Source organism: Microcaecilia unicolor, chromosome 6 (genome assembly GCF_901765095.1).
Source record: "Microcaecilia unicolor chromosome 6, aMicUni1.1, whole genome shotgun sequence".
Taxonomy (NCBI): Eukaryota; Metazoa; Chordata; class Amphibia; order Gymnophiona; family Siphonopidae; genus Microcaecilia; species Microcaecilia unicolor.
The window spans coordinates 321,048,625-321,075,366 of record NC_044036.1 but is presented as its reverse complement, the minus strand read 5'-3'; the positions used below and the strand labels follow the sequence as shown (position 1 = coordinate 321,075,366).

Sequence of the window (26,742 nt, the reverse complement as noted above, 5' to 3'; positions counted from 1 at the left end):
TAGCGCGGGGAGCCCTTACTGCCATCTCAATGGGTGGCAGTAAGGGCTCCCCACTGCAATGGCCGTATGGTAAGTGAACCACTTAAGGCATGGCTGTTTCTTTTTCCCCAAAATATTTAACCCACTGCGGTAAAAGACCCACGTCAAAAACATGCGCTGGCCCCTTTTACCGCGGCTTAGTAAAAGGACCCCTCGGTGACTGCAAATGCTCAGCTTCTGTTACACTTACCCTGCCAGCACAATAAAAAAGTCCAGCCAATTCCAAGTATCTCCCAAGTAACATTTCCGCCCAAAAATGCCCAGTGCAATCATCTTGATCATCATCTCCACAGCAAAGAAGGCAAAAATAAAATCATCAAAGCCCTGAGGAAAAAAAAATAGAAAAATCAGAGAAAACAAATCAGTTGCACCATGGACAGTAAGCCTTTGTTAGAAATCAAACACACTTATACTGTATTTGGAAAATCTCAGATAATTTCATAAGTTTTGATTGAGGCTTCAGTATGCTACCTTCCTCAGTTTCTTGCTGCCAAACCACCCTACACATGTGAACTGCTCATGACAGGCACTGCAGGAGTAGGGCAGTCATACTGGCCAGTGTTGGTAGAGACGTGCATATTATATTATGGTAGCACTCTGGAAATTATATAATAACATTCACACCTGAGGGGGGGCAGACTCAAGAAAAATGTCAGGAAGTGTTTTTTCACGGAGAGAGTGGTAGATACTTGGAATGCCCTCCCGCGGGAGGTGTTGGAGATGAAAATGGTAGCGGAATTCAAGCATGCGTGGGATAAACATAAAGGAATCCTGTTCAGAAGGAATGGATCCTCAGAAGCTTAGCTGAGATTGGGAGGCGGGGCTGGTGTTTGGGAGGCGGGGCTAGTGTTGGGCAAGACTTCTACGGTCTGTGCCCTGAAAATGGCAGATACAAATCAAGGTAAGGTATACACAAGATGAAGTAGCACCTAACTTGGAAAAAATAATGAAATAGGGATTAATGGAGTATAAACTCAACTTCTAAGAATCTCAGAAACCTATGATACTTTGCATACACTGAAGATTATAGGAGAAATAGAAACTAATTATATTTAGTATAGCTAATTATCTACTGCATAAATAATAATCTTGATATGGATGACTGAAACAATTCACGTTTGTGTTATATTTACCAGGCCACTCTTAGGATGTTGCCCATTTCAGGACTGACCCACTCCCAGCATCTTAAAGCAGTGCCATGAAGCCTCACAAATAATATCGTTAAAGCAGAGGTTCATAACCCAGCAACTAGGACACACCCCACCAGTCAGATTTTCAGAATACCCACATCAAATATGTACGATATATGGATCTGCATAAAATTCAAACATAACATGTAAATCGTGTTCATCATGCATATTTTGGTGCACACCACTGTTTTACATTACTTGAACACTAGAGGGAGCTTTACAGCATATAGCAGAGCTTTGGAAGAAAGTGAGCCCACAGAAACATTGGGAGTTGTAGTTCCTGAGAGTCTTGAATTAACAGAAAGTAAGCTCACAAAGGTATGTAGACTAGGAAATGTGATAACAAAACATCAAGGGCTCAGTGCTCAGATAAAGGTAATTAAGTGCCTGTACCCAATTGAACAGACTGCTGGTCAACTGAAGAAAAAGGTCAAGACTATTATTAGGATTTAGACAAGGAGAGCTCAGACCTGAGAGTTCCAGCTGCTCAGCCAAAAAGATGATTTTAGGAGGAAAGCCTTCAGGTGGAGAATGTTTGAGGCTTAGTTGTCAAACTGAAAAAATGGAATAACTTAACTATTTTTTACTTATATTTTAAAAAATTAAGGAACAGTGTTTGAAATGAGACAGAGCAACAAGGTGTGAATAGAATTCATAGATAAATATTCACCGGGTGCTGTAACAGACAGGCTGGGATAGGTCACTCTGGTGTCACTGGAAATATATTGCCAAAGAACTATGAGAGGACTGTTTTCTGACTGGGGGCTCAGGTGAGGTAATATCCTAATTAGAATAATTGTTATGGTTCAGGGCTGCACAAAAAGGGCTTAACTTTATTGTACTTAGAGAGGAGCAAACCAGGGGCAGCAACTATGCAAATGCGTTTAGGGAAGCTCTATTCATTGATTATGAATGAATTTTGCTTTAGGCTATGCTAGTTCAAAGTTAAAATGCTTATAAGCTAAGATAAGTTCAAAAGAAGAATCATATAATGAGAATGTTTGTCTGGAAAATTACTTACAAAAGTTAATCAATTGTATTGTAGAAGTTAGCTGGAAGTGAGCTATTTAAAGCCCTAAGCTGTGAGCTTACTTTAGAAATGTTATGGTTTGAGGTATGCACTTTGGATTAAGATGTTCAAGTAGCTATATATAGTGGTAGTATGTTAAGTATGAAAGGAAAAGGAAGGGATTTTTGGATTTAATTCATACTTTTGTCATAATAGCTGAAGGTGAATTACATTCGGGTATTGTTCTGTCTTCATAGGGCTTTGTACCTGAGACGGAGAATTAAGTGACTTGACCAAGATCATAAGGATGGAAAGTTCTGAGTAGGAAGTCAGTTTCCCATTTAAGCATGTAACTAACGCATGTGCTCATTCATGGTAAAGGAGTGTAATCCCAATTTCCTGTGCCAGAAATTTACTACAATTTTCATTGTGGATATCATGACAGTGACTGGCTGGGTGAGTCCCATGGATTGGGTTGAGCACCCCTACACTAAAGGAAGCTAATTTAGAAACATTTCAAACTGTCTGCATCTGGACAAAGACTGCATGCATATCTTACCTGTGGGTCTCCTGAAGCCACCTAACCCCTGATATTCAGCGGCACTAAACTGGCCAGTGCCGCTGAAAATCACCTCTGACCACTGTAATGGGAAGGCGGTAGAACTAGAGGACATGAAATGAGATTGAAGGTGGGCAGACTCAAGAAAAATGTCAGGAAGTATTTTTCTTCGTGGCAGGAAAGAGCCCCCTCTTTCCTGCCCGGAGCACTGCCCTGCATGCACCCTTCCTGTTGGTGATCTCGGCCCCCGTTCAAAATGGCTGCCGAGAGTTGAAGTCTCACGAGGTCACGTCAACTCTCGGCGGCCATTTTGAATGGGTGCCGAGATAACCAATAGGAAGAATGCATGCAGGGCAGCGCTCCGGGCAGGAAAGAGGGGTCTCTTTCCTGCCCCGAAGGCAGAAGAGATCACTAGTTACTACTGCTCTGGTGGTCAAGAGGAGAGGAGGCTAGCAATCTGCTTGTCTGTCCGGATTTCTGGTGGTGGTGGTGGTGGTGGGGGGAGAACATTTGGTGCCCACCCATTTCTTACCCAGGCTCACCCAAAATCTGTTGTCTGGCTACGCCCCTGGTTTAATGTGGCTAAAATTCAGTAGATTCAATACACTGAGATTTTCAAGAGATAACAAAAAGTGATTACATGAGAACAAGATTAATAAAAAATGAAGAAGAATTAGCCTTAGCAATAAATCAGTAGCATTAACATCTTAATATAAGAACTTAAGGAAGATCAGGTACTGATGAGTCTTGCTTCCCTTGAAATAGTATTCCACCATTTAGTACCCAAATGAGAAATTTCCCGAGTGAATATGAATAGATCTCAAGCATATTCATTGGGGGAAACCTGACCTGGCGAGAGCCAAGATTGGACACCCCTGACTTGGTCACTCTCAGGGGAAAATTTTATAAATGATAATCAAAATTCAGTGCTGAAAAAAATCAGCACCGAATGGTAATGTATAACGGGTGTTCCGGGATTGCAGTGCCGGAATAGACACTCAACATTGGGCACGAGGAGTTACACCAACTGAGACCAGGTGTAAATCTCAGCAAAGTACGTTGGGCGTGGATTCCCCAAGTACTGTAACACCGTGTGCATTTTAGAGGAACGTATCTGGCCCACCCATGCTCCTCCCACGGCCACACCCCCTTTTCAGATCCACAAGGAAACGCTCAGGCGCTATTCTATATATGGGCAGTAAGTGTATTTTTACACGGATCTGTCTTTTTTGCCCTGTTTCAGCACCTTGCATCCATTAGAATGCTTTTTTTGTGCCAAGAAATTCAGCATGGAAGTAGTGCCCATTTGGTGCCATATGTAGAATTCCTCTCTTAACCACAAAAGTGACAGAAGGCTGTACATCAGTGCGTGCAAGGGGCACATGAATATACATGCCCTGTTCTAGAACTGTCCTTCACATGCATAGGAGCACAGTTTAGATGGGTTGTGATATACACACGTGCTTTTTAAAATACGTGTGTACACACATACACAGTACACTAGTGGCAAAGCTTTGTGGGGCCACGGGGGTCTGCCCCCCCCCAAATTTCCTGTGGGCCCCTGGTTTTGCTGGCAGGGGTCCCCAATCCCTGCCAGCTGAAGTGTTGTCCAGTGCTGGTCTCCGGCGCTGCCACGTTGCCTGCCCTGCTCTGTCTTCCCCTCACATCCAGCACGCTCCTTTTAGTGAAACTGAGCATGCTTAATTTCACTAAAAGGAGCGTGCAGGATGTAAGACTAAGCGTATTCTTTAAAGATGTGCGCCAAACTTCTAACGTGCGCAGGAACAATGGGGCGTGGTTATAGGTGGGGAAAATGGGCGTTTCGTGGGGGTTCTGAAATTTAGGCTCCTAGTTATAGAATACGGCCCAGTGCGCCTAAATCTACGCGCCGTGTTTTGATTGGTGTAAATGGATGCGCGCAGATTGAAACAAAAGCAAAGGGAGTGGAAAAGTCCTTCCACTGCGAACAAGCAAGCAAGAAACAGGGTGGAGGGAAGTTCCAAAGAACGAACAGGAGTCAATAATCTTCCAAAGGGTTTATTCTCCTTAAACGTTCACATAAAAACCTGGACTACCCTGTTTGTTGCTTGCGTGCAGAAAAATCAACTGCGCGCATTCTATAATCGGCGCCTAAATCTAGGTGCCGATGATAGAATACGCTTAGTCAGCACTGATTTTTTTTTAGGCGTCATAAATAGAATCTCCTCCTAAGTGCTGACGGCAAATATTCAGCTGGAGATAATTGGATATTTCCTGCTGAATATTTGCGGTAGCCATTTAAGCGCTATTTAACCAGCTAGGGGCTGTTCCTGGCCAGTTAAATATCGCTGAATATTTTTTTGGGGGGGGGGGGTATTCTTCCAGCCATAAGTGACATAATTACACCTTCCCTGGAGCAGTGGGAATGTGAATGCTTACTATCCCTGAGGTCTGGACACAGACGCATATTTTATCTTTATAAAACAGACACAACCTTTCCTGCCCAAGTGCTCTATTATAAAATGACCCCTTTTACACTGGTCTCTTAGGCTTCAATTTTCTAACAGCCTGTCTTTGTGCTCAGTGTTGTAGATTTTGTACCCAGCTTTGGAAGGGAAATTACATGCAGGTTTTCTCTTTGAAAATTATTTATGGGTACACGGGGTATGTGAGTTTTGTGCGACGGATTTTAGATGGAAAACTGTGTATGAGGCTGTGATTGTAAGAGCTACGTAATTGTTTCCCCAGAAAAACCTCCCCCTCAATTCTGCTAAAATGCACAAACACATTTACCCGGGTAAATGACTTAGAAAACTGTTCTACTCCATGCCAGGGCTGCCGAGAGCCGGAGCCGGGCCCGGGACAAGGCCACCCCTGGGCCCCCTCCCCACCCGAGGTCGCCGCCCACCCGAGATCGCCGGGCCCCGCCCATCCGAGGTCGCCACCCACCCGAGATCACCGGGCCCCCCCGCCGCCCACCCACCCGAGGTCGCTGGCCCCCCTCCACCCGCTATCGGGCCGGGCCCACTAACCTTAAGCCTCCTTTCACTTCACAGCAAGCAGCGGCAGGGCAGACCTCTTGTCCTTCCTTCCGTGCCCCGCCCTCGCGGACGTTACTTCAGGCGAGGGCGGGACATGGAAGGAAGGAGTGGCCTGACCTGCTGCTGCTTGCTGCGAAGTGAAAGGAGGCTTAAGGTTAGTTCTGGGAGTGACGGAGGGCGGGCCAGGCAGCGACAGAGGGTGGGCCAGGCGGAGGCGCCGGGCCCCGGGACTTTTGTCCCCCCTGTCCCCCCTCTCGGCGGCCCTGCTCCATGCTATCATATCTTACCCGTGGCCTGATTCTCATTGATAGAAAATGAGATAAAGGCCTTTGTAAATGACATGATTTTCTGCAAGACAGTCTAGTTTGGCCTCATACAGACAGTTCATAGCGTCAGTACCTGTAGGATTTTGCAGCGTTGAGAATTGCAGGCGATGTCTTCACAAGGATGGAACATACCCAGAGTCACACAGTTCAAGAGAATCACAAGCATGCTGAAGCGTTTCAAACCATGTATAGAGAAAAGAGGTTAAGGAAGCCACAGAGCTGGGTGACAAAAAACCAGACTGCAACCTGGCTGAAATTTGCAGATTCTGAAACTAAAAGCTCTTATGTTTATGCTTACATTTCCTTTGACCATCTCCAAAAAAAAAAAAAAAAAAAAAAGAAGTTAACCATCAGCCAAACCCAAGTTCTTCTTTCACCCATGCCAGGACTGACAGAACTTTACATTTCCTCCCAAGAGTTTCAGGTTGAGGTTCACAAATCTCCTGCTCGTTCTGTTTATCAGATTATGACCCTTGTTCAAAAATACACTATGACTAAATTTCAGCAAAATATATGTTTATAACATCATCATAATTTACCTTCTCGTGTGTTTTTTTTCCTATTTTTTTGCTTTTATTCTTTCTTACTATGATTTGGAGGAGTAGACGCCATGTTGAGCACTGAATGAAAGTAAAAAAAAAAAAAATGATTTGGAACACTTAGTCCCCTTGAAGAAGCTTTTTGATAAGTGAAACGGAGAGCCCCGTTGGGTATTAGCAAAGCTAAGTGTCTCTTTTTTCAATTATAATGTGATTGCCGGTTGGTATTTTATTTATTTATTACATTTGTACCCCGCTCTTTCCCACATACAGCAGGTCCAGTGCGGCTTACAGAGTAAAAGAAAGCATCTTACATGGTAAAGAATACAGTAAAAACAAGGAAATGTAGGAACAGTATTATAAATTGTGATGATCATAACTACTTACATTATGAAAAGTATTACAAAGGACATGTGAAAAGAACGTAATGAACTAGAATAGGGAAGGTAGACAAGGATATGATAGGTGAAAGGGAAGGAGGATGGGAGGGAAATGGTAAAGGATGGAGGGAAGAAGATGAGGGATTGAGTATAACATTGGGGTCAGAGTAAGTGTCAACGTCTTAGCAGGAATATTGTAGGTGGAATTAAGCTGGTCCATTAGGGTAAACTTGCTTGAAAAAAAATAGGACTAACATTTTCCTGAAAGGTAAATAGTTATTAATAGCTCGGATGGGTCTTGGGAGAGCATTCCAAAGTTGACTACCCAGAAAGGAGAAACTGGATGCATAGTATGTTTTGTACTTGACACCTTTGCAGTTTGGGAGGTGTAGATTGAGGTATGTTCGCGATGACATTGTTCTATTTCTAATTGGGAGGTCAATCAGGTTGTTCATATAACTGGGGGATTCTCCTGATATGATCGTATGGATAATTGTATGGACCTTGAAGTATATGGTATATACATAAGTGAACATAATCTAATGATTATACAAAATTAATTTGGAGGGTTTTATGACCAATGATAAGAACGGAGTCCAACAAAAGCTGACTTTGAAGACATCAAACTTGCTGTCTGGCTGGGACATTTGAGGTCTTTTCCTCCAAATCACAGTAAGAATAAAAGCAAAAAAGTAGAAAAAAAAACATAAGAGAAGGTAAACAATATTTTCAGTTTTATGATGATATCAGATTATGACAACACATTTTGTGAACTTTGTTTTTACACTTTTAGCGTAGCAGGTCATTAATGAAGCAGGAGCACTGGAATCAATGTCTCAGGTACACTGGTAAGAATGTAAGGGGGATTCCAACCTGGAACTTCAGAAAGTATAGGTAATTCAGAAGTGTGAATACAGAATGTGCCTTCAACTGTGCTATGTCCATGCCAGTCCCAGTCTGGTGTCAGCCCTGGATTCAGACCCATCTTTCAGAATTACCTGTTTGCTGGCTTGACCCTTAGTCGGTCTAGGACAGAGAAATCGATCTCTGGCAGTCATTTCTGTATTTGATCCTCTGCATCACTTCGGCTAATAATCCTTTCAATTTCCCCTCCCTGGTCTATCCTTTCAGTGCTCCAGTCAGGCTGTGACATGGGAGAGAAGCAGGGGCTCATTCCACTTACCGCACTAAAATGGACAGTGGCTCAAGCATGGACTACATTTTATCTGCGTCGCAGCTTCATCACCTGGAGTGGCGGACAGTGATGTGTCTCCAATACCTTTGCTGACTCCCAGGTAAATTCCTTTTGGAGCTCTTAAACTCTGAAATTGCATTGCATAATGATTCATTTACCATTAACTTCACCTCCCAGACTACAGCTAGTGGCTGCTGGACCAGAGAGACAAGGTGCAATCCTATGGTAGTATAGAGGGGAACAAGTAGACAGTCTGGATGGGTCAGTTGGTCCTCATCTGGTGTCATCTACAACAATGCTATGTGTGTGCACTAGCATGTTATCAAGGAAATGTTTTTGGCTCTCAGTTTCCTCAGATCTTCCTGTCTCTCAAGCCCTGTCTGTCCATGGACCAGCCCCATGTTACATCAAACAGGAAAATACAGCTGAGTCTGCTCCCAAGATGCTTTTTCCAGACACATTTATATGATAAGAAAACAGAAATTCCAGCTGTCAGGGCATATTTATGCATGAAATATTTATTCCCGATCTAACTCTGCAGGAGCGCACATATTTATAATTGTATCACTCAGCAGCGGAAACAGGAGTGATTAATTTGATTCTGGTCACCTACATGTTATCTCATTGAGAGAGCTCCCTGCATGGACGTTTCCCTGTGCCCTCCAGCTACAGGAGCAGCTGTGAGTCAGCTCTTTCTTTCATCATACCTCACAGGCTGTGGATGCTACTGTACTCAACACTTTTCACTTTGCTCATCCAGGCAGAATCTCCTTATCTTCGTGTATTTGTCAATGCCATTTTTGCTGATGCAACAGGGAGGTGCTAACCTGCCTCTGCCACAGCCACAAACTAGAGCAACTGCTGCATAGTTCAAAATGCAATTTTTGCACATTGACACCACAGGTCAGTGATAGGAGCTGTGCCTGCATTTCCAGTTCTAACAGAACAGGGGGATATGGTAAGCAAAGGATACTCCTGCACATTGGAGCTGACTCTGTGGGTGCCGTGGGTGCTTGAGCAAATTCCTTGTATGTGTCCAGGGAGGGGTTATTTTCATTGGGCTTAGCACCCCCAATAATTTTGAAAAGTTGGCTCCTATGCTCCTGCACACCATTAGAGGTGCTGTCCAGAAGAAAACCCTAGAGTTGGCCATTGTGCACTCAGGGGTAGATATAAAGGGCACCAAAGGTTAGCTGCAAAAAATTTAAGCAAGTATTCTATAATGGCAAATTTGGGTGCTGAAGCCATGATACAATAGCAGCATAAGTGGCGGAGTGGCCTAGTGGTTAGTGCAGTGGAACACGGAATGTTGCTACTATTTGAGATTCTACATGGAATGTTAATGTTGCTATTCCACTAGCAACATTCCATGTAGAAGCCTGTCCTTGCAGATCAGCAACGCAGCCGCGCAGGCTTCTGTTTCTGTGAGTCTGACGTCCTGCTGATCCGCAAGGGCAGGCTTCTACATGGAATGTTGCTAGTGGAAGAGTGGCCTAGTGGTTAGAGCACCAGTCTTGCAATCTAGGGGTGGCTGGTTCAAATCCCACTGCTCCTACTTGTGATCTTGGGCAAGTGACTTAACCCTCCATTGCCTCAGATACAAGATTGTGAGTCCTTCTGGGACAGAGAAATATCCAGAGTACCTGAATGTAACTCATCTTGAGCTACTACTGAAAAAGGTGTTTTTTAGGGAATCCCAACTGGTGGGGTTTTCAGGATATGTTTCAGTGGCCTAGTGGTAACAGCTTAGGATTACAAGTCAGGTGACCATGATTCAAATCCCACCTGTGTTACAACTGACCTCCTCCCCCCTCCAATTTTATAGTAGTGTTTTTGGGTTTCTGCCAGGTACTTGTGACCTGGTTTCTGGAATCTTGTTATTGTTTGGGATTCCAGAATGTTGCTAGTATTTGGATTTCTGCCAGGTACTTGTGACCTTCAATGGCCACTGTTGGAAGCAGGATACTGTCAATTGGTCTGACCCAGTATGGCTATTCTTATGAATATTCATTGTGGATAAGTAGTGTATGCTAATGCTTTGTAGCGCTATAGAAATGCTAAATAGCAGTAGTAGTAGTAGAGTTATGTGTACTACTTATTAACATCTTGAAAACCCAACTGATTGGAGATCTGAGGACAGATTGAGCAGCAGTGATTTAAGCCAATAGCCTTCTGAGCTCCAAGAGTTCCAGGATGGTGCAGACCCCGAGGTGTAGCAGATAGGGGCATGCACATTACACTCAGTTTTACCAGCCCCAGTAGAGCGAACGTGGCCCACTCATGCATTTTATCTTCTCTGAAAAAGGGTGTAAACATGTATGTGCATTCTACAGTATACATTTATCTGTGCATAATGACACCTGCATATTACATTCCACCTCTGCTCCACCCAAACTAACCCCCTTGGATTGCCTATGCACAGATCACATAAAAGCAGGTGCACTCTCCTTGAGCACCTACCGTTTACACATGTATGTGTCTATATAGGTTTATAAAAGCCCTTTTCTGTGTGTAAAAAAAGCTTCATATATTACTTCCCATAGGGGGTTAATTCTATAAAGTGCACTAAAACACAGCACGTGAATGCAAATTCTATAACAGAATTTGGGCACCCAAATTCCATTCTAGAATTCTAGCATGTTGACATTTCTGCACTGACATTTAGGCATGCTTAACTGTGCCATGTCCTTAGCGGGTGTACATTTGTAGCACTTCATCCCTTTTCCCCTTAAATGCAAGTACTTTATAAGCTACGTGTGGATATGTTTGACATGCCCATGCCCCACCCATGTGCCTCTCCCCTGTTCACAACCCCTTGCATTTACTTCAGGGTTCCTCAAATCCAGTCCTCGAGGTCCACAACCCAGCCTGATTTTCAGGATTTTCACAATGAATATGTATGAGATCTATTTGCATACAGTGGAAGCGGCAAATACAAATCTCATACGTATTCTTTGTGGAAATCCTAAAAACCAGGCTGGGTTGTGGACCTCGAGGACCCCTGATTTACACACTCATATTATAGAATACTGCCTGGCACTTAACACGCATGAATGTCCTTTAGTTCTACTGCCTTCCCGTCTCCAGAAAAGGTTTGTTTGCGGATTAATACCTGTCAAATATTTGAACGTCTGTATCATGTCACCCCTGTTTCTCCTTTCCTCCAAGGTATACATGTTCAGATCAGCAAGTCTCTCCTCGTACGGTTTGCAACGCAAATCCCATATCATTTTTGTAGTTTTTCTTTGCACCACTTCCATTCTTTTTACGAGATGAGTAGCCATTTCCAGCTCTTTCTTACAGAATCTACAGATGTCTCTTGCACCAGTTTTTTCAATGCTTCTTGTGAACAATCTTGTCCGTAATCCACTGTGATGGGTTGCGACTATCATCCTTAGGTTTACCTCTTATAGGCAGAAGGGGCCTGATATTCAGCAGGCGGCAGGCAGTGTGTTTGCTGTTCGCCGCCAGTTTAAAACCCCGATATTCAATGCCGGGCTGTATCTGGTGACCGTCATTAAATATCCAGGTTATTTTGGCTGCTAAAAAGTGGAGTGGAGGAGTGGCTTAGTGGTTAGGGTGGTGGACTTTGGGGAACTGAGGAACTGAGTTCAATTCCCACTTCAGGCACAGGCAGCTCCTTGTGACTCTAGACAAGTCACTTAACCCTCCATTGCCCCATGTAAGCCACATTGAGCCTGCCATGAAAGCACAGGGTACAAATGTAACAAAAATAACCAGCTACACCATTATTTAGCACTAACCGGTTAACAATTTAGCGGTCAAAGATAGGCCTGCTATTTAAGCGGTCTATTTTGACTGCTTAAAATTGCTGGTTTGGCGTTGAATATCTGAGCCTAACCGGCTATGATGTGCAATATAGCCAGCTAACCAGAATATTCAGTGAGAGATAACCAGTTATCTCTCGCTGAATATCTGCGGTTAGGCGCTTAACCACTATATAACCAGCCAGGAGCCTTTCCTGGCCAGTAAAATAGTTTTGAATATCAGGGAAAAGGTGTCCAGTTCTCAGAATAATTCTGTTGATGTAAAATAATGCCATTCAAATATTTTTTATTTATTCATTATATACTACTTGCAAAGTTGCAAGCCTCAAAACTATTGAAGCGGTGTACATTAAATTCCAGTAGATATTTCTCTGTCCCTGGAGGGCTTACAATCTGAGTTTGTACCCAAGGCAGTGGAAGGTTAAGTGACTTACCCAAGACCATGTTTGGTGTGTGTTAACCTGTCTGTGGCTGCATGAGCACAGTTCAACCAATCAGGAAGCATCTGATATAGTCAATGGGCAGGATGACATGTGATTGGTTCATTTTGATATATTCAAGGGGTAGGATGATATCTGACTGGTTTATTTATTCGTGTTATTCACACTTGATTGATGTCAGATTTTATTTATTCATTTATATTTTGCTATCCACTTATGAAGATTGATAGGTGGGCTATAAATGATTTTAAATAAATCAATAAATAATCCAGCAGACTCCACCACAGCTAGTACCATTTGTAAAAATAAATAAATAAAATAAAATAAGTTCTTCTGGGTCAATAAAAATGCAGTACAGAGCACTGACAGTCATTATCAACTTGTCATTATCATGCGATCTAGGTAATTAAAAAAAAATCGTTTTTGTCTGTGTTATTTCATTTCTAGCCAGCCATTGAGCAGTCCTGAAACAGATAAAGGAGGACCAGAAGCTAAAATAATTCACACTCCCACCATATGCCCCACATAAACATTCCTGATCTTCTAACTTCAACAGAAGATGAGAACCCTGGGCTTTGAACTCCTGAGATAAATACAAATGTGTTATGCCAAAGGCAGATCCTATGATACATGGTGTAAGGGTTTCTCTGTACTCTTCCCTACTTATTTAGGGGTGATTACAGATTTCTACCCTCACCGTAACTTGAGTTATTAACACACTAGTAAAAAAGCCCCGTTTCTGATGCAAATGAAACGGGGGCTAGCAAGGTTTTCTTCTGTGTGCATGTGGGAGTGTGTGTGTCCCTGCCCTCTGCCCTCTCTCCCTTCCCCTGTGCTGTCTGTCCCCTCCCCCCTCGTCCAGTCCTTCAGTGTTAAGTTTCCTGCTGTTCTGTGTTGTGTTAGAGAGATAGTGAGGGCTTCTGCCCTCTCTCCCCTCCCCCCTCTGAGTCATTCACTGTTACAGAGAGAGCGATTTGGTTTCGTGCTTTGCTGTGTTTTCCTTCACTGTTTGTGTTACAGAGAGAGCGAGGGCGGGGCAGACACTCATGGGGAAACCGGATATCTCTCCCCCTTCACACTTCCGGCTGGAGGCTTCATTTAGAACGTTGGTGGTGCCTTTTTATATATAGAGATAACCATCTTTCGCAAAGCCCTGAAGATATACTTCTTCAACAAAGCCTACAACGAGAACCTCACTAATCCACCTCACCAACCTACTCAGTTATGAAAACCCACCTTCTATAACTACCCTAATCACTCCCTTCCTCTTCTCTCTTCCCTACTTAATCTCGGCACAATACTAACTGTATCTGATATCCTAGAATGACAATGTTAATAAACTATGTAAGCCACATTGAGCCTGCAAATAGGTGGGAAAATGTGGGATACAAATGCAATAAATAAAATAAAATAAAAATAACATGACTATGATGTCAGATCACAGACAAAAATAGGAAAAAATATTAAATGCAGCTAGAATATCAAAATTGAAACGTATGAATGCACCATTTCTAACTGGTAAAGTATGTGGCTTTTCTACAATCTACTGCATTCAGTAAGACATATTTGGGATATATTTACTAATGCGCAATAGCGTTTGTAATGCGACTATAAAGTTAAGGTGCATTAAACACTATCATGCCAATATTTATTTATTTTTATTTATTGCATTTGTACCCCACATTTCCCCACCTATTTGCAGGCTCAATGTGGCTTACATAGTACTGTCAAAGGCATTTGCCCAGTTGGTGGATAACAAATACAAAGTTGTATAGTGATCGTATGAGGTATAAGTGGAGGGTCGGAACGGATGAAGATTGCGTGTTGTCCTGTTCGATCGTAGTCATGCAGTGTTGGTAGGTGAAGAGGGTTACGTGGGGACGATAGGGTAGGCCTTTTTGAAGAGGTTGGTTTTTAGTGATTTCCTGAAGTTCAAGTGGTCGTGGATTGTTTTCACAGCTTTTGGGAGCCCATTCCATAGTTGTGCGCTTATGTAAGAGAAGCCAATACATTCCTATAGGTGCGTTAGTGTTTAATGTGTGTTAAAACGCTAATGCGCCTACAGCGCACCTTTGTAAACACAGGCATATTTTCAAAGCACTTAGATATATATGTAACCTATGGAACATTGTAAGTCTAAATGCCTTGAAAATGAGCCCCGTGGTGTGGCATGGTATAAACTGGCTATATTACTCAGCTCTAAGTTATTAACTTTTGGAGGATGAAATGTTATACAACAATGTCCATAATGATGATTAGGAACGTTAAATGACATTTTGCTGCCCATATAGCAGAAATAGGATTCAAGTTTTGGAATCCATCTTGCCCTTAGGTCAGGTTATAGAATTACCAGGATGATTTGAAATCTCATGCAATTTGCAGGTGTCGCATCAGATCCCTTTCAGCCCGTACAATTTACAGTTACAACACTGTATATCTGAGCTACTTTCTTTTAGTCTCGTGGAGCGGTGGGGGGAGGGGGGGCAAGGCAAAGAGCGAGATTCATTGCAGGCCTGCAACCCTAATGGGGCTGTCCTTTCACTAAGGTTGCCATAGAAACAGGGCAGATACCTTGTGTTACTTCTCACTTACTGTATCCAGCAAGAGAATTCCTGGAGGGGACGGATTATTGGCTTTTTGTTTTTATATTGCTTAGGGATTTTTTTTTCTTTTGTAAAAGGGAGCTATGTATCAAACAGATACCCATCAAACATACTCACAAAGAGGATAATCTCTAAAAGTCCTTAAGATCTTTAAGAAGCTGTAAGGCTATAAGAAGGCATTTTGCTCTCTCCTATGTGCAAAACTGGGAGAGTTCCAAGTGGTACAAAGGCAAAAAGAGGTGCTGCCTTTTTTTTTCCAAAGGTAGGGGCAAGAGTATAAAAGGAGGGCTCCAAGAGACCTAAAGCATCAACTTGAGTAGCAGTGGGAGGCAGCCAGATGGGTTGTATTCTCATGTTCTCCACTGAAAGAGCCAGGGAGACAGCAAAGGGGCTGTGATCTTGAGGGCCTCCATGAAAGGGGACGAGTGGAACTTCCTCTTTCCCTTGAACAGAGCGATCTAAGATGTCAGGATGAGACTCCAAGGAGCAGAATTCCAGAAGGTTGAGGTTTTTGAGGTCCAAGAGATAGGAGCATGCTCCTGAGACTTCTCATCCACAGCTCTTTGTATTCTATAGCCTTGCAGAAGAAAGGATACAGAACATTCTACAGATTCCAAGGGGAAGGAGGGAGGAGCATAAACCTCAGAGGGGACCCCAAATTTCCTATCAGTGAACCCTCAAGGAGCTTGAATGGATTGAGTCAATGAATGGTATATATTAGGGCTTTCCAAACCTGTCTGGGGTCCCCCTCATCCAGTTGAGTTTTTAGGATACTCTTTTCATTTTTAGGCAGATGGTATTTTATTGCTTTACCACGCAGATCCTGATCATTCTGACCTTACACCCCTTCAACAGTGCTTAGATTCTGTAGTGCATTGGTTGACCAATCATTGTTTAGTTTTGAACTGTGATAAGCCATTGCTTGTTAGTTTGCTGGCCACCTTCCTTACCCAGTCACTCCTCATTATTCCAGTAGTCAATTTTTGCTATCTAGGAGTAACCCTGGACTCTGCACTTTCCTTTGTGCCTCAGATCTCCTCACTTTTTAAATCTAGCTTTTTGGTCCTACATCAACCACCTTCAGTATGATCTCTGTTCAATCACGAATCTTTCCACTAAATACTTTTGGCACTCTTTGTAACTAGGTTAGAGTATTGTAATATTTTTTACTCCAGGATCTCCGCAACTGCTTTAAGGAACACAGCCATCCAACGTTTCTGCCATGCACATAAGTCAGATCATACCATTCCATTACTTAAAAGCCACCATTGGCTTCCAGTTGAATAGCAAGTAAAATTTAAGGTTCAACTTTTAGCCTTTAAGGCCTTTCAGTTTGGTAATCCTTCTTACCTGTTTGCACTTACCTTTCCTTACTCTTCATCTCATGTTTTGCAATCTCTAAATGCTCTCCTTATGGTTCTTCCTAGACCCCGTATGGCTCAACTGGAGTCAGCCAGGCATTCAATTTTTTATTTTACAGCCCCCAACTTATGGAACTCTCTGTCCTTAGCAGCTATTAGTGAGATGTCCCTTAAAGGTTTTATATCAGCACTAAAAATGTGGTTCTTTCAGCAGGCCTATGGCACTTGAATGGTTGTACTCTGCTCATCACACCAAAAGGAAAAGTGAAATATATGAACACTAGGAAAAAATGCCCGTTTCTGAGCGCAATGAAACGGGCGCTAGCAAGGGGCCCCCTCCCTCCGTCCTTCCGTCCCTCCGAGCTACTTGCCTTGTTCGCTGACTGTGGCGTTTCCGTTTCGGCCGTCGGCGAGTGTCATAGATCCGCCCTCGACGTCATGACATTTTGACGCGAGGGCGGTGCAGACACTCCAGTGCACACCGGATATCTCGGGCGCCTCAACTTCCGTGGAGGCTTCAGAACGTTGGGGTTGCCTTTTATATAGAGAGAGATGCTTTATTGTTTTTGTTGAAATTATTTGTGATGTATCCTTGTGTCTGGATGCCTTTCCTATCAAAATATTGTAGTTTCTTTCTCTTTGTGTACTCTAATCTGTAAACATTTGCTCTGTTGGACAGTTAAAAGTGGTGTGGAGGGGCATAATCGAAAGGGGCGCCCAAGTTTTCCTGAGGATGTCCTCGCAGGCAAAGGGGCAGGGAAACCTGTATTATCGAAACAAGATAGGCGTCCATCTTTCGTTTCGATAATATGGTTGGGGACGCCCAAATCACGAAATTTAGGTTGACTTTAGAGATGGTCGTCCCTAGAGATGGTCATCCCCGATTTTCTGCCATAATGGAAACCCAGGACGCCCATCTCAGAAACGACCAAATCCAAGCCATTTTGTCATGGGAGGAGCCAGCGTTCGTACTGCATTGGTCCCCCTCACATGCCAGGACACCAACTGGGCACCCCAGGGGGCACTGCAGTGGACTTCAGAAATTGCTCCCAGGTGCATAGCTCCCTTACCTTGGGTGCTGAGCCCCCCCCCCCAAACCCACTCCCCACAACTATGTACCACTACCATAGCCCTAAGAGGTGAAGGAGGGCACCTACATGTGGGTTTGTGGTGGGTTTTGAAGGACTCGCGTTTACCACCACAAGTGGAACAGGTAGGGGGGGATGGGCCTGGGTCCGCCTGCCTGAAGTGCACTGCACCCATTAAAACTGCTTCATGGACCTGCATACTGCTGTTATGGAGCTGGGTATGACATTTGAGGCTGGGAGGGGGTTGGTGACCACTGGGGGAGTAAGGGGAGGTCATCCTCGATTCCCTCCGGTGGGCATCTGGTCAGTTCGGGCACCTTTTTGAGGCTTGGTCGTAACGTTTTTCTGTTTAATTTTTTAGGGGAAGTCCTTGACAAAGCCTAGCAGGCGAAAACATGCATGTCGGACAGTTTTGAGCCCCCAGGCTGACTATCTATTAAGATAAGTGTCTAAAGCATTAATACATAATCAAAATGATTTCATAAAAGCTGATGAAGAATTCGGTGCAAAATGAATTGCCATAAAAATAATTATTGGCAAATGAGCACTACTGAGGCGGAAAATTAAATTAAACTGTAAAAGTTGGAAAACATGGTGGACATAAGTGTATAAGAAATAATTGTATATCTAGGACCTAGTAAGCTTGAAGTAATCGGGCAGCGCCATGTGCTGCCCAGTTACTGCCAGGTTAGGGCGGGATCCCTTACTGTCACCTAAATAGGTGGCGGTAAAAGCTCCCCCCCCCCCCCCGGAAATGGCTGTGCGTCAATCCCTGTCATTAGCACAGGGCCATTTCCTTTTTTTTTTCTGCCGAAATAACCTTTTACCCGCTGTGGTATAAGGGGGCCTTGGCGTGCTGCAAATCCATGCGCTGATGCCACCGCAGGCTCCGTTTTACCATAGCTTGGTGAAAGGGGCCCTAAGTCAGGGAGTAAATATGGTCTCTTCCTAAAATACATTTTCAGAATAATTTCTCACCAAATGAATATGAATTTCCAGATGACCATTAACTTCAGACACTTGTTAACGTAAGAAAGTGATAAAAGATCTGTTTTGTTTTGGGGTTTTTTTTCCTGGTGGCATTTTGAAATTTGAATAAGAAATTGTGAAGTTTAGCCACAGGGGAGCCAAGATTGTGTGTTTACTATAGCTAAGAGAAAAGCTTATGTCCATTGCCAACCGTGGAGACTCAATTCTCTATTCTTGACACGGGTCATTTCCGTGCACCCAGGCCATTTTTACCACTGGGGTAAAATGGCAGATTCTCCTATTTATAATATTAATTTTCCCATTAGCGCATGGTCATTAGCGTGTAAGCCCCTACTTTCACTTATTTTGTAGGCAGTAGGGACTCATGCGCTAAACCTGTGCAAATTGGTCAGCGCGCGGCAATGCCAACATGCTGATTACCACAGCAGTGGCGTAGCCAAGGGTGGGCACTTTGAGCTCAGGCCCACCAGTAGCAGCACACCTATGATGTGGCTGGCAGAGATTCCCAAGCTGAAAACTCCCAACAACTGTCCCTCCTGCATACCTTATAAATAGCAGATCTTTGCCTGCAGGAAGCAGCGACTGATACATACTGCTCAAACCGGCCCCAAAGCCTTCCCCTCTGACTATTCCTGCCTATGCAGAAACAGGAAGCTGCATCACTGGGAAGGATGTGGGGCCAACATGAATACTGTGTATTAGTTGCTGCTTACTGCCGGTGAAAATCTGCTATATGGAAGGTGTGCAGGAGAGGGGGGATATTTGAGAGACCATATGGCTTGCAGGCGAGAGAAGGAGAGACCAAATCACCTGTGGGATGGGGTGGGGTTGTTCTGCCCACCTATCTTGGGCCCAGGCCCATCCAAAATTGGGTACGCTCCTGTAGCACAGAACACATCTACTCTCCGCCCCAGACTCTCCCACAGTGCTAAAATGTAAAATTACCATGGGATGCCTCAGCACATTCCACAGTAAGACATTTTTTTGCTTGCTGTGGTATGCATGCGTGAGTGCTTACTGTAGCTTTGTAAAAGGTCTCCTAAGACATCAGGACTGGGAACAGATCTGTTCAAGCCTTGGGCTAACTTTTAACCTGGACCCTTTTCCTACGTGTGTTATGTTCCTCACAGCAAATGTTGCTTCAACTTCCTAGTAAGACCAGTTGCAATCCCCCTGTCAACATGCTTTCTCAACGATAGGTCCTAAATTACAGAATGATCTACCACTGGATCTGAACTTGGAGAGAAGGAAATGGGACTTGATATATCGCCTTTCTGTGGTATTTTGCAACTACATTCAAAGCGGTTTACATATATACAGATACTTATTTTGTACCTGGGACAATGGAGGGTTAAGTGACTTGCTCACAGTCACAAGGAGCTGCAGTAGGAATTGAACCCAGTTCCCCAGGATCAAAGTCCACTGCACTAACCACTAGGCTACTCCTCCACTAGCAACATTCCGTGTAGAAGCCTGCCCTTGCAGATCAGCAATGCGGCTGCGCAGGCTTCTGTTTCTGTGAGTCACAGAAACAGAAGCCTGCGTGGCTGTGTTGCTGATCTGCAAGGGCAGGCTTCTACATGGAATGTTGCTAGTGGAATAGCAACATTCCATGTAGAATCTCAAATAGGGAAAGAGAAATGGGACTCGATATACCACCTTTCTGAGGTTTTTGCAACTACATTCAAAGCATTTACATATATAGAGGTACTTATTTTGTAATGGGGGCAATGGAGGGTTAAGTGACTTGCTCACAGTCACAAGGAGCTGCAATGGGAATTGAACCCAGTTCCCCAGGATCAAAGTCCGCTGCACTAACCACTAGGCTACTCCTCCACTAGTGTATTTCACCTTTAGGAAGCAGTTGAAAACTTGTTTTTTCACTAACGTTTTTGGTTGATTATTTTATGTAGATTGTTTTTTGATATTTTGGTCTTTTGGGGTAAAGCTGTTATCAAATATGACTGAAATAAAGTAGTTTGCATTAGGGTTTTTTTTTTCTCTTTACTGTTTTAGACTCCACTTCCACGGGGTCTCAGGCTGACACCTATCAGATCTAGGTGTACAGCCTGCACTGCAAAATGTAGGAAGCCACTTACAATGCACCAATGTCTACTGTCTTTGAAAACCTATTCAAGCTGCTGTCTCTGTCTGGCAAAAAGCATTTGACATTTAAATACTGTACACCAGATGATTCAGAAATGCATTATAAGTAATTTTAACATCCACAGATTAGTTATCTGTTCGGGTCCATTAGATCATAATTATAACTCAGCTCTAACACATGACCTTTCCAGATTTGACTTAAGTCAATCTGTCAGAATCATTAAATGCCATCATGTAGCTAATGATGTAACACTGACTCAATACAATCAAAGAACTGACCTAGGATCATTTTGGCGAGACCAGAGTTCAGCAGGACCTCTGGGCTGATCACACAGGTGGCCGATGAGCCTGCCAACTGCCAATCTGAGACCCCCATTTCGCTTACAGGATATCACATCCGTCCCTTCTTCCATTCCTAGCTAGGTACATCTCACTTTCCCACTCATGGCAGGCTCAATGCGGCTTAGGTACTTATTTGTACCTGGGGCAATGGAGGGTTAAGTGACTTGCCCAGAGTCACATGGAGCTGCCTGTGCCTGCAGTGGGAATGGAACTCAGTTCCTCAGGACCAAGGTCCACCACCCTAACCACTAGGCCACTCCTCCACTGTTGCTACTATTTGAGATTCTACATGGAATGCTGCTATTCCACTAGCCCACTAGCAACATTCCATGTAGAAGTCGGCCCTTGAAGATCTGGCCGCGCAGGCTTCTGCTTCTGTGAGTCTGACGTCCTGCACGTACGTGCAGGACGTCAGACTCACAGAAACAGAAGCCTGCGCAGCCTTCTACATGGAATGTTGCTAGTGCTAGTGGAATAGCAACATTCCATGTAGAATCTCCAATAGTATCTATTTTATTTTTGTTACATTTGTACCCTGCGCTTTCCCACTCATGGCAGGCTCAATGCGGCTTACATGGGGCAATGGAGGGTTAAGTGACTTGCCCAGAGTCACATGGAGCTGCCTGTGCCTGCAGTGGGAATTGAACCCAGTTCCCCAGGACCAAACTCCACCACTCTAACCACTAGGCCACTCCAAAGGACACATTGATCCAGTCCGGGTTTTGCTTCCATTGAAAGCAATGGAAGTAAGACCCAGACTGGCTCAATCTGTCCTCCTTCTTCTGGAGCCCTATGTTAACCCTACCACAGGTACGTCTTACTTGATATAACAATCTGCAGTGGGGTGGCCACACCAGAATGGCAGGGCTGGTTTTAGGGCTGTGTGACCTGTGCAGTTGCACTGGGTGCTGCTGCTTCAGGGGTGTGATGGTGGTTTTGAATGGCTGCCACTGTGCAATGTCCCCAGAAAATAGGGCACTACAGCCATTTTAATGGAGAGCAGTCCTCCACATCGAAAAAAACCCCAGGAAATATCAAAGCCAGCTATAGTAGAAAAAAAGTATGTTTTTCAATGGTATTATTAGATGTAGGCAGGGTAATTCTATTAGCAAATGCCTAAGCACGGGAGACAGATAAACAATATTTGTTTATTTAGATTTTGCTTACACCTTTTTCAGTAGTAGCTCAAGGTGAGTTACATTCAGGTACACTGGATATTTCTCTGTCCCAGGAGGGCTCACAATCTAAGTTTGTACCTGAGGCAATGGAGGGTTAAGTGACTTGCCCAAGATCACAAGGAGCAACAGTGGGATTTGAACCAACTACCTCTGGACTGCAAGACTGGTGCGCTAACCACTAGACCACTCCTCCACTAGCAACAGTTCATGTAGAAGCCTGCCCTTGTAGATCAGCAATGCGGCTGTGCAGGCTTCTGTGAGACGTCAGACGTTAGACTCACAGAAACAGAAGCCTGCGCAGTTGCGTGGCTGATCTGCAAGGACAGGCTTCTACATGGAATGTTGCTAGTGGAATAGCAACATTAACATTCCATGTAGAATCTCAAATAGTAGCAACATTCCATGTGGAATCTTCAATAGTAGCAATATTCCATATATTTAGATTTTGCTCACACCTTTTTCAGTAGTAGCTCAAGGTGAGTTACATTCAGGTACACTGGATATTTCTCTGTCCCAGGAGGGCTCATAATCTAAGTTTGTACCTGAGGCAATGTACCTGAGGCTCAAGATCACAAGGAGCAACAGTGGGATTTGAACCAACTACCTCTGGACTGCAAGACTGGTGCGCTAACCACTAGACCACTCCTCCACTAGCAACAGTTCATGTAGAAGCCTGCCCTTGTAGATCAGCAATGCGGCTGTGCAGGCTTCTGTTTCTGTGAGACGTCAGACGTTAGACTCACAGAAACAGAAGCCTGCGCAGTTGCGTGGCTGATCTGCAAGGACAGGCTTCTACATGGAATGTTGCTAGTGGAATAGCAACATTAACATTCCATGTAGAATCTCAAATAGTAGCAACATTCCATGTGGAATCTTCAATAGTAGCAATATTCCATATATTTAGATTTTGCTCACACCTTTTTCAGTAGTAGCTCAAGGTGAGTTACATTCAGGTACACTGGATATTTCTCTGTCCCAGGAGGGCTCATAATCTAAGTTTGTACCTGAGGCAATGTACCTGAGGCTCAAGATCACAAGGAGCAACAGTGGGATTTGAACCAACTACCTCTGGACTGCAAGACTGGTGCGCTAACCACTAGACCACTCCTCCACTAGCAACAGTTCATGTAGAAGCCTGCCCTTGTAGATCAGCAATGCGGCTGTGCAGGCTTCTGTTTCTGTGAGACGTCAGACGTTAGACTCACAGAAACAGAAGCCTGCGCAGTTGCGTGGCTGATCTGCAAGGACAGGCTTCTACATGGAATGTTGCTAGTGGAATAGCAACATTAACATTCCATGTAGAATCTCAAATAGTAGCAACATTCCATGTGGAATCTTCAATAGTAGCAATATTCCATATATTTAGATTTTGCTCACACCTTTTTCAGTAGTAGCTCAAGGTGAGTTACATTCAGGTACTCTGGATATTTCTCTGTTTCAGGAGGGCTCACAATCTAAGTTTGTACCTGAGGCAATGGAAGGTTAAGTGACTTGCCCAAGATCACAAGGAGCAGCAGTAGGATTTGAACTGACCATCTCTGGATTGCAAGACCGGTGCGCTACCCACTAGGTCACTCTTCTACTCCACTCCAATATGTTGCACCAACTTTGTAAAGGCAATATATACACCTATGTGGCATTATAAAATACAGACCACTGGGCCCAGATCTGCCCACAGTGGTCAGCGTTTCAAAACACACTGACCACTAGAGACTGAATATCACTGGGACAATTCCTTATTTTGATATAGTTCGTATCTAGAGTTACCATATTTAAAGAGACGTAAAAAGAAATATTTAATTGCAGCAAATGTGTAAATGGCTTTTAGTTAATGAACACACATCAAACAGTGACTGACTTATCGGACAGTGGTAGACAATCTACTTTTCAAAAACCTCCGGACTTGAGTTTGACTGAGTCTGAGCCAGTGGCATAGCTACGGGTGGGCTGGGGCCCACCCACTTTTGGGTCAGGCCCACCTGAAAGTGCGCCGTAGGCATGGCTGGCGTAGATCCGCAAGCCCCACCAGAAGATCTCCTCCCAGCAGAAAGAACACTTATGTCCTGTACAGTCAGCAGTGTCACTGAGCCGCTGCTGCCCCACCCCTCGCACATGCTCAGTTTGTGCGCATGTGCAGAGGCTGCCCATATCAGTGGCTCTGAGACACTACCATCGGGCTGGGGGGGCTCGCAGCTCAGGTATTTCTTTTGGTTTGATTGGGGGTGGGGGAGGAAGAGAACTGGAGGGGGCCGAAGAGAGCAGGAAGAGCACTGTAGGACATGCAGGACGTCAGGACGACTCACACAGAAGAAACAGAATCCTAGGCTTCCACATCAGCTGCAGTAACGCGCCGGCTTAGAGACCGGCTGAGGAGGACTTCGGCTGCTGGGGGTTGGGGACACCCCCCCCCCCAGCACAGGTACCTGACGGCAGTGGGGGACTCGGGGGAGGGTTGGCGGGGGAAGGGGGGTCGAAAGGGGAGGGGCACCGGGGGGCAAAGGTGGCGGGGGGGTCCGTGGCGCTAGGAGGGGGCTAAAATGTGCCCCTCACCTCGGGCTCTGGCCCCCCCTCCCATCGAAGTCTGGCTACACCCCTGATGTGAGTAGGTGTGTTGATCAAAGGCACATAAAAGAGGATATTTTCCTAAAAATTAAAAAAAAAACCTGGAGGACAAATCTGAAGAAGTCCAAAAGGAGAACATGACCTCTTAAAAGAGAACGTATAGTAACCCTATTCATATCTTCCCTTTGGTAGTGCGACAATTTATATTCAGCTACAATAGATATTTCCCTGTCCCTAGAGGTTTGCAATCTAAGGATTAGATTTACCAATGTGTGTGTATACTGTAATACTGTAAGCGCTTATTTGAAGATATAAAACCAGGGCTTTTTTTGAGGGGGTACTTGGGGGTACTGAGTACCGGCACCTTCTCCATTGTCTACTAAAATTGACCTATGGACCCCAAATGTTAATGAAAGAGCTCAGGCTCTGCTCACCAATTCTGCCTTGTCATACATTCTGTGACTGGTTGCAGGGGGCCTGGCTATTGTGGGGTGGGTCCCTCAGTGATCATCCCACCCTTGAAGGGTGGCCTGGCATTTGAGTACCAGCACCTTTTTCGCTAGAAAAAACGCACTATATAAAACCCTCATTTACATGCCCAGACCACTTATAAAATTACTCCCTTCAATATAAAATAGAGAAGAACTAGTCAACTCAAAGAACACGACCCAAAGATAGTACATATAAACCCCTAAAGGACATTAAAATAATAATTAATAGAGGGCTAATTCACTTTCTTCAATTAAAAGCTTGTCCGAATAGCTATGTCTTTATGAAGTTCCTAAACCAAAATAAAACAAAACAAAAACAGCCAATCCTTCTCTACCATGACCTCCAGGGGCAGTGCATTTCTCAATAAGGATGCAACATATGAGGGTCAGCAGAATGGCAGGTACCTTGCACTGTAAGCCATATACAAAGGACAAAAGATGCATCCTGTATAATAAAGGGGAAAGGGTCATAAGATTCAAAGATTGAAGCATTTAATAGAGTCATATTGGTAGCAGAATTCAAGCAGGCGTGGATTAAACACAGAACTGTGAGGAAGGAAGACCAACCAGCAGGGACTGTGAAAACGCAGTAGGGAGTTCCAAGTAGGCAGTTTGGATGGATCAAATAGTCCTTATCTGCTGCCTCTTCTCTGTTTCCATATTTCCAACCTGCCTCTCCTTCTACTTTCATCCCAGCCACACCTCCCTCACTTTCCTGGTCCACTCTAGTTTCACCCTCTCCCATTGGTACTAAGAGGCCCTTTTACTAAAGGGTTGCCACGTGGCAACCAGGAACTACCGCTGGCCGAATGCCTCGAGCACATGCCATTTCCGGCAAAACAAAAAATATTTTTCTAATTTTTACCATGGCGCTAACCCAGCAGTAATCAGGCAGGGTTACCGCAGGATCCCTTGCCACCACCTCAATAGGTGGTACTAAGCGCTCCCCGCCACACGGCAACATGGTAAGAGTAATCTTACCGCATGGCCATTTTTTTAGGGGATTTTTACCCGCTGTGGGAAAAAGGGCCCTGGCAGGCAGGAAAAATGGTTCCCGCTGGTACTGCAGGACTCTTTTTACTGCAGCTTGGTAAAAGGACCCCTAAATTGGCGATAAGTACCAATATTTATTTGGCCTTAACAAGCACTCATTGGCACTTTTTAGCATTTGCGCACCTAACAGACTTGCGTCCCTTTTCTGTAAACTGAGCATCTAACTTCTCTCCAAAGTGGGCACGGCCAACAGAAGGGCTTGGGCAGGTCTCATCTTTCTGTCTCTTTTCCCAATTCTGCCCACCCAAATTTATTCTTCTACCCACTCTCTTTTCTGTGGCCCAGGGGTGTGGTTACATGGGGCCACGGGGGCATGGGCCCCCGGTAGATTTGGTCGTGGCCCCCCCGCTGCCAACCCCTTTGACCCCCCCCACCGCCAACCCTCCCCTGCTGCTGCCGTCGCCGTCAGGTACCTTTGCTGGCGGGGGTCCCCAGCCCCCGCCAGCCGAAGTCTTTTTCTCCGGCGCGGCCGCGTTGCTGATC

General features: G+C 44.5%; 1 protein-coding gene and 1 long non-coding RNA gene across 2 annotated transcripts in view; one reads left to right on the top strand and one right to left on the bottom strand.

Annotated features, from left to right (window-relative positions):
• The window catches only part of CACNA1G (calcium voltage-gated channel subunit alpha1 G), a 274,000-nt gene extending 267,691 nt beyond the window's left edge, over positions 1-6,309 (bottom strand). The window contains 2 exon segments of the mRNA XM_030208360.1: positions 230-363; positions 6,217-6,309. Of these exon segments, the coding sequence (XP_030064220.1) occupies positions 230-363; positions 6,217-6,309 (227 nt within the window).
• A 1,883-nt stretch (positions 6,310-8,192) lies between these two features.
• The window catches only part of LOC115473415, a 115,478-nt gene continuing 96,928 nt past the window's right edge, over positions 8,193-26,742 (top strand). Inside the window, exon 1 of the long non-coding RNA XR_003942655.1 lies at positions 8,193-8,357. This is a non-coding gene — a long non-coding RNA (uncharacterized LOC115473415). The remainder of the gene's footprint in view (positions 8,358-26,742) is intronic.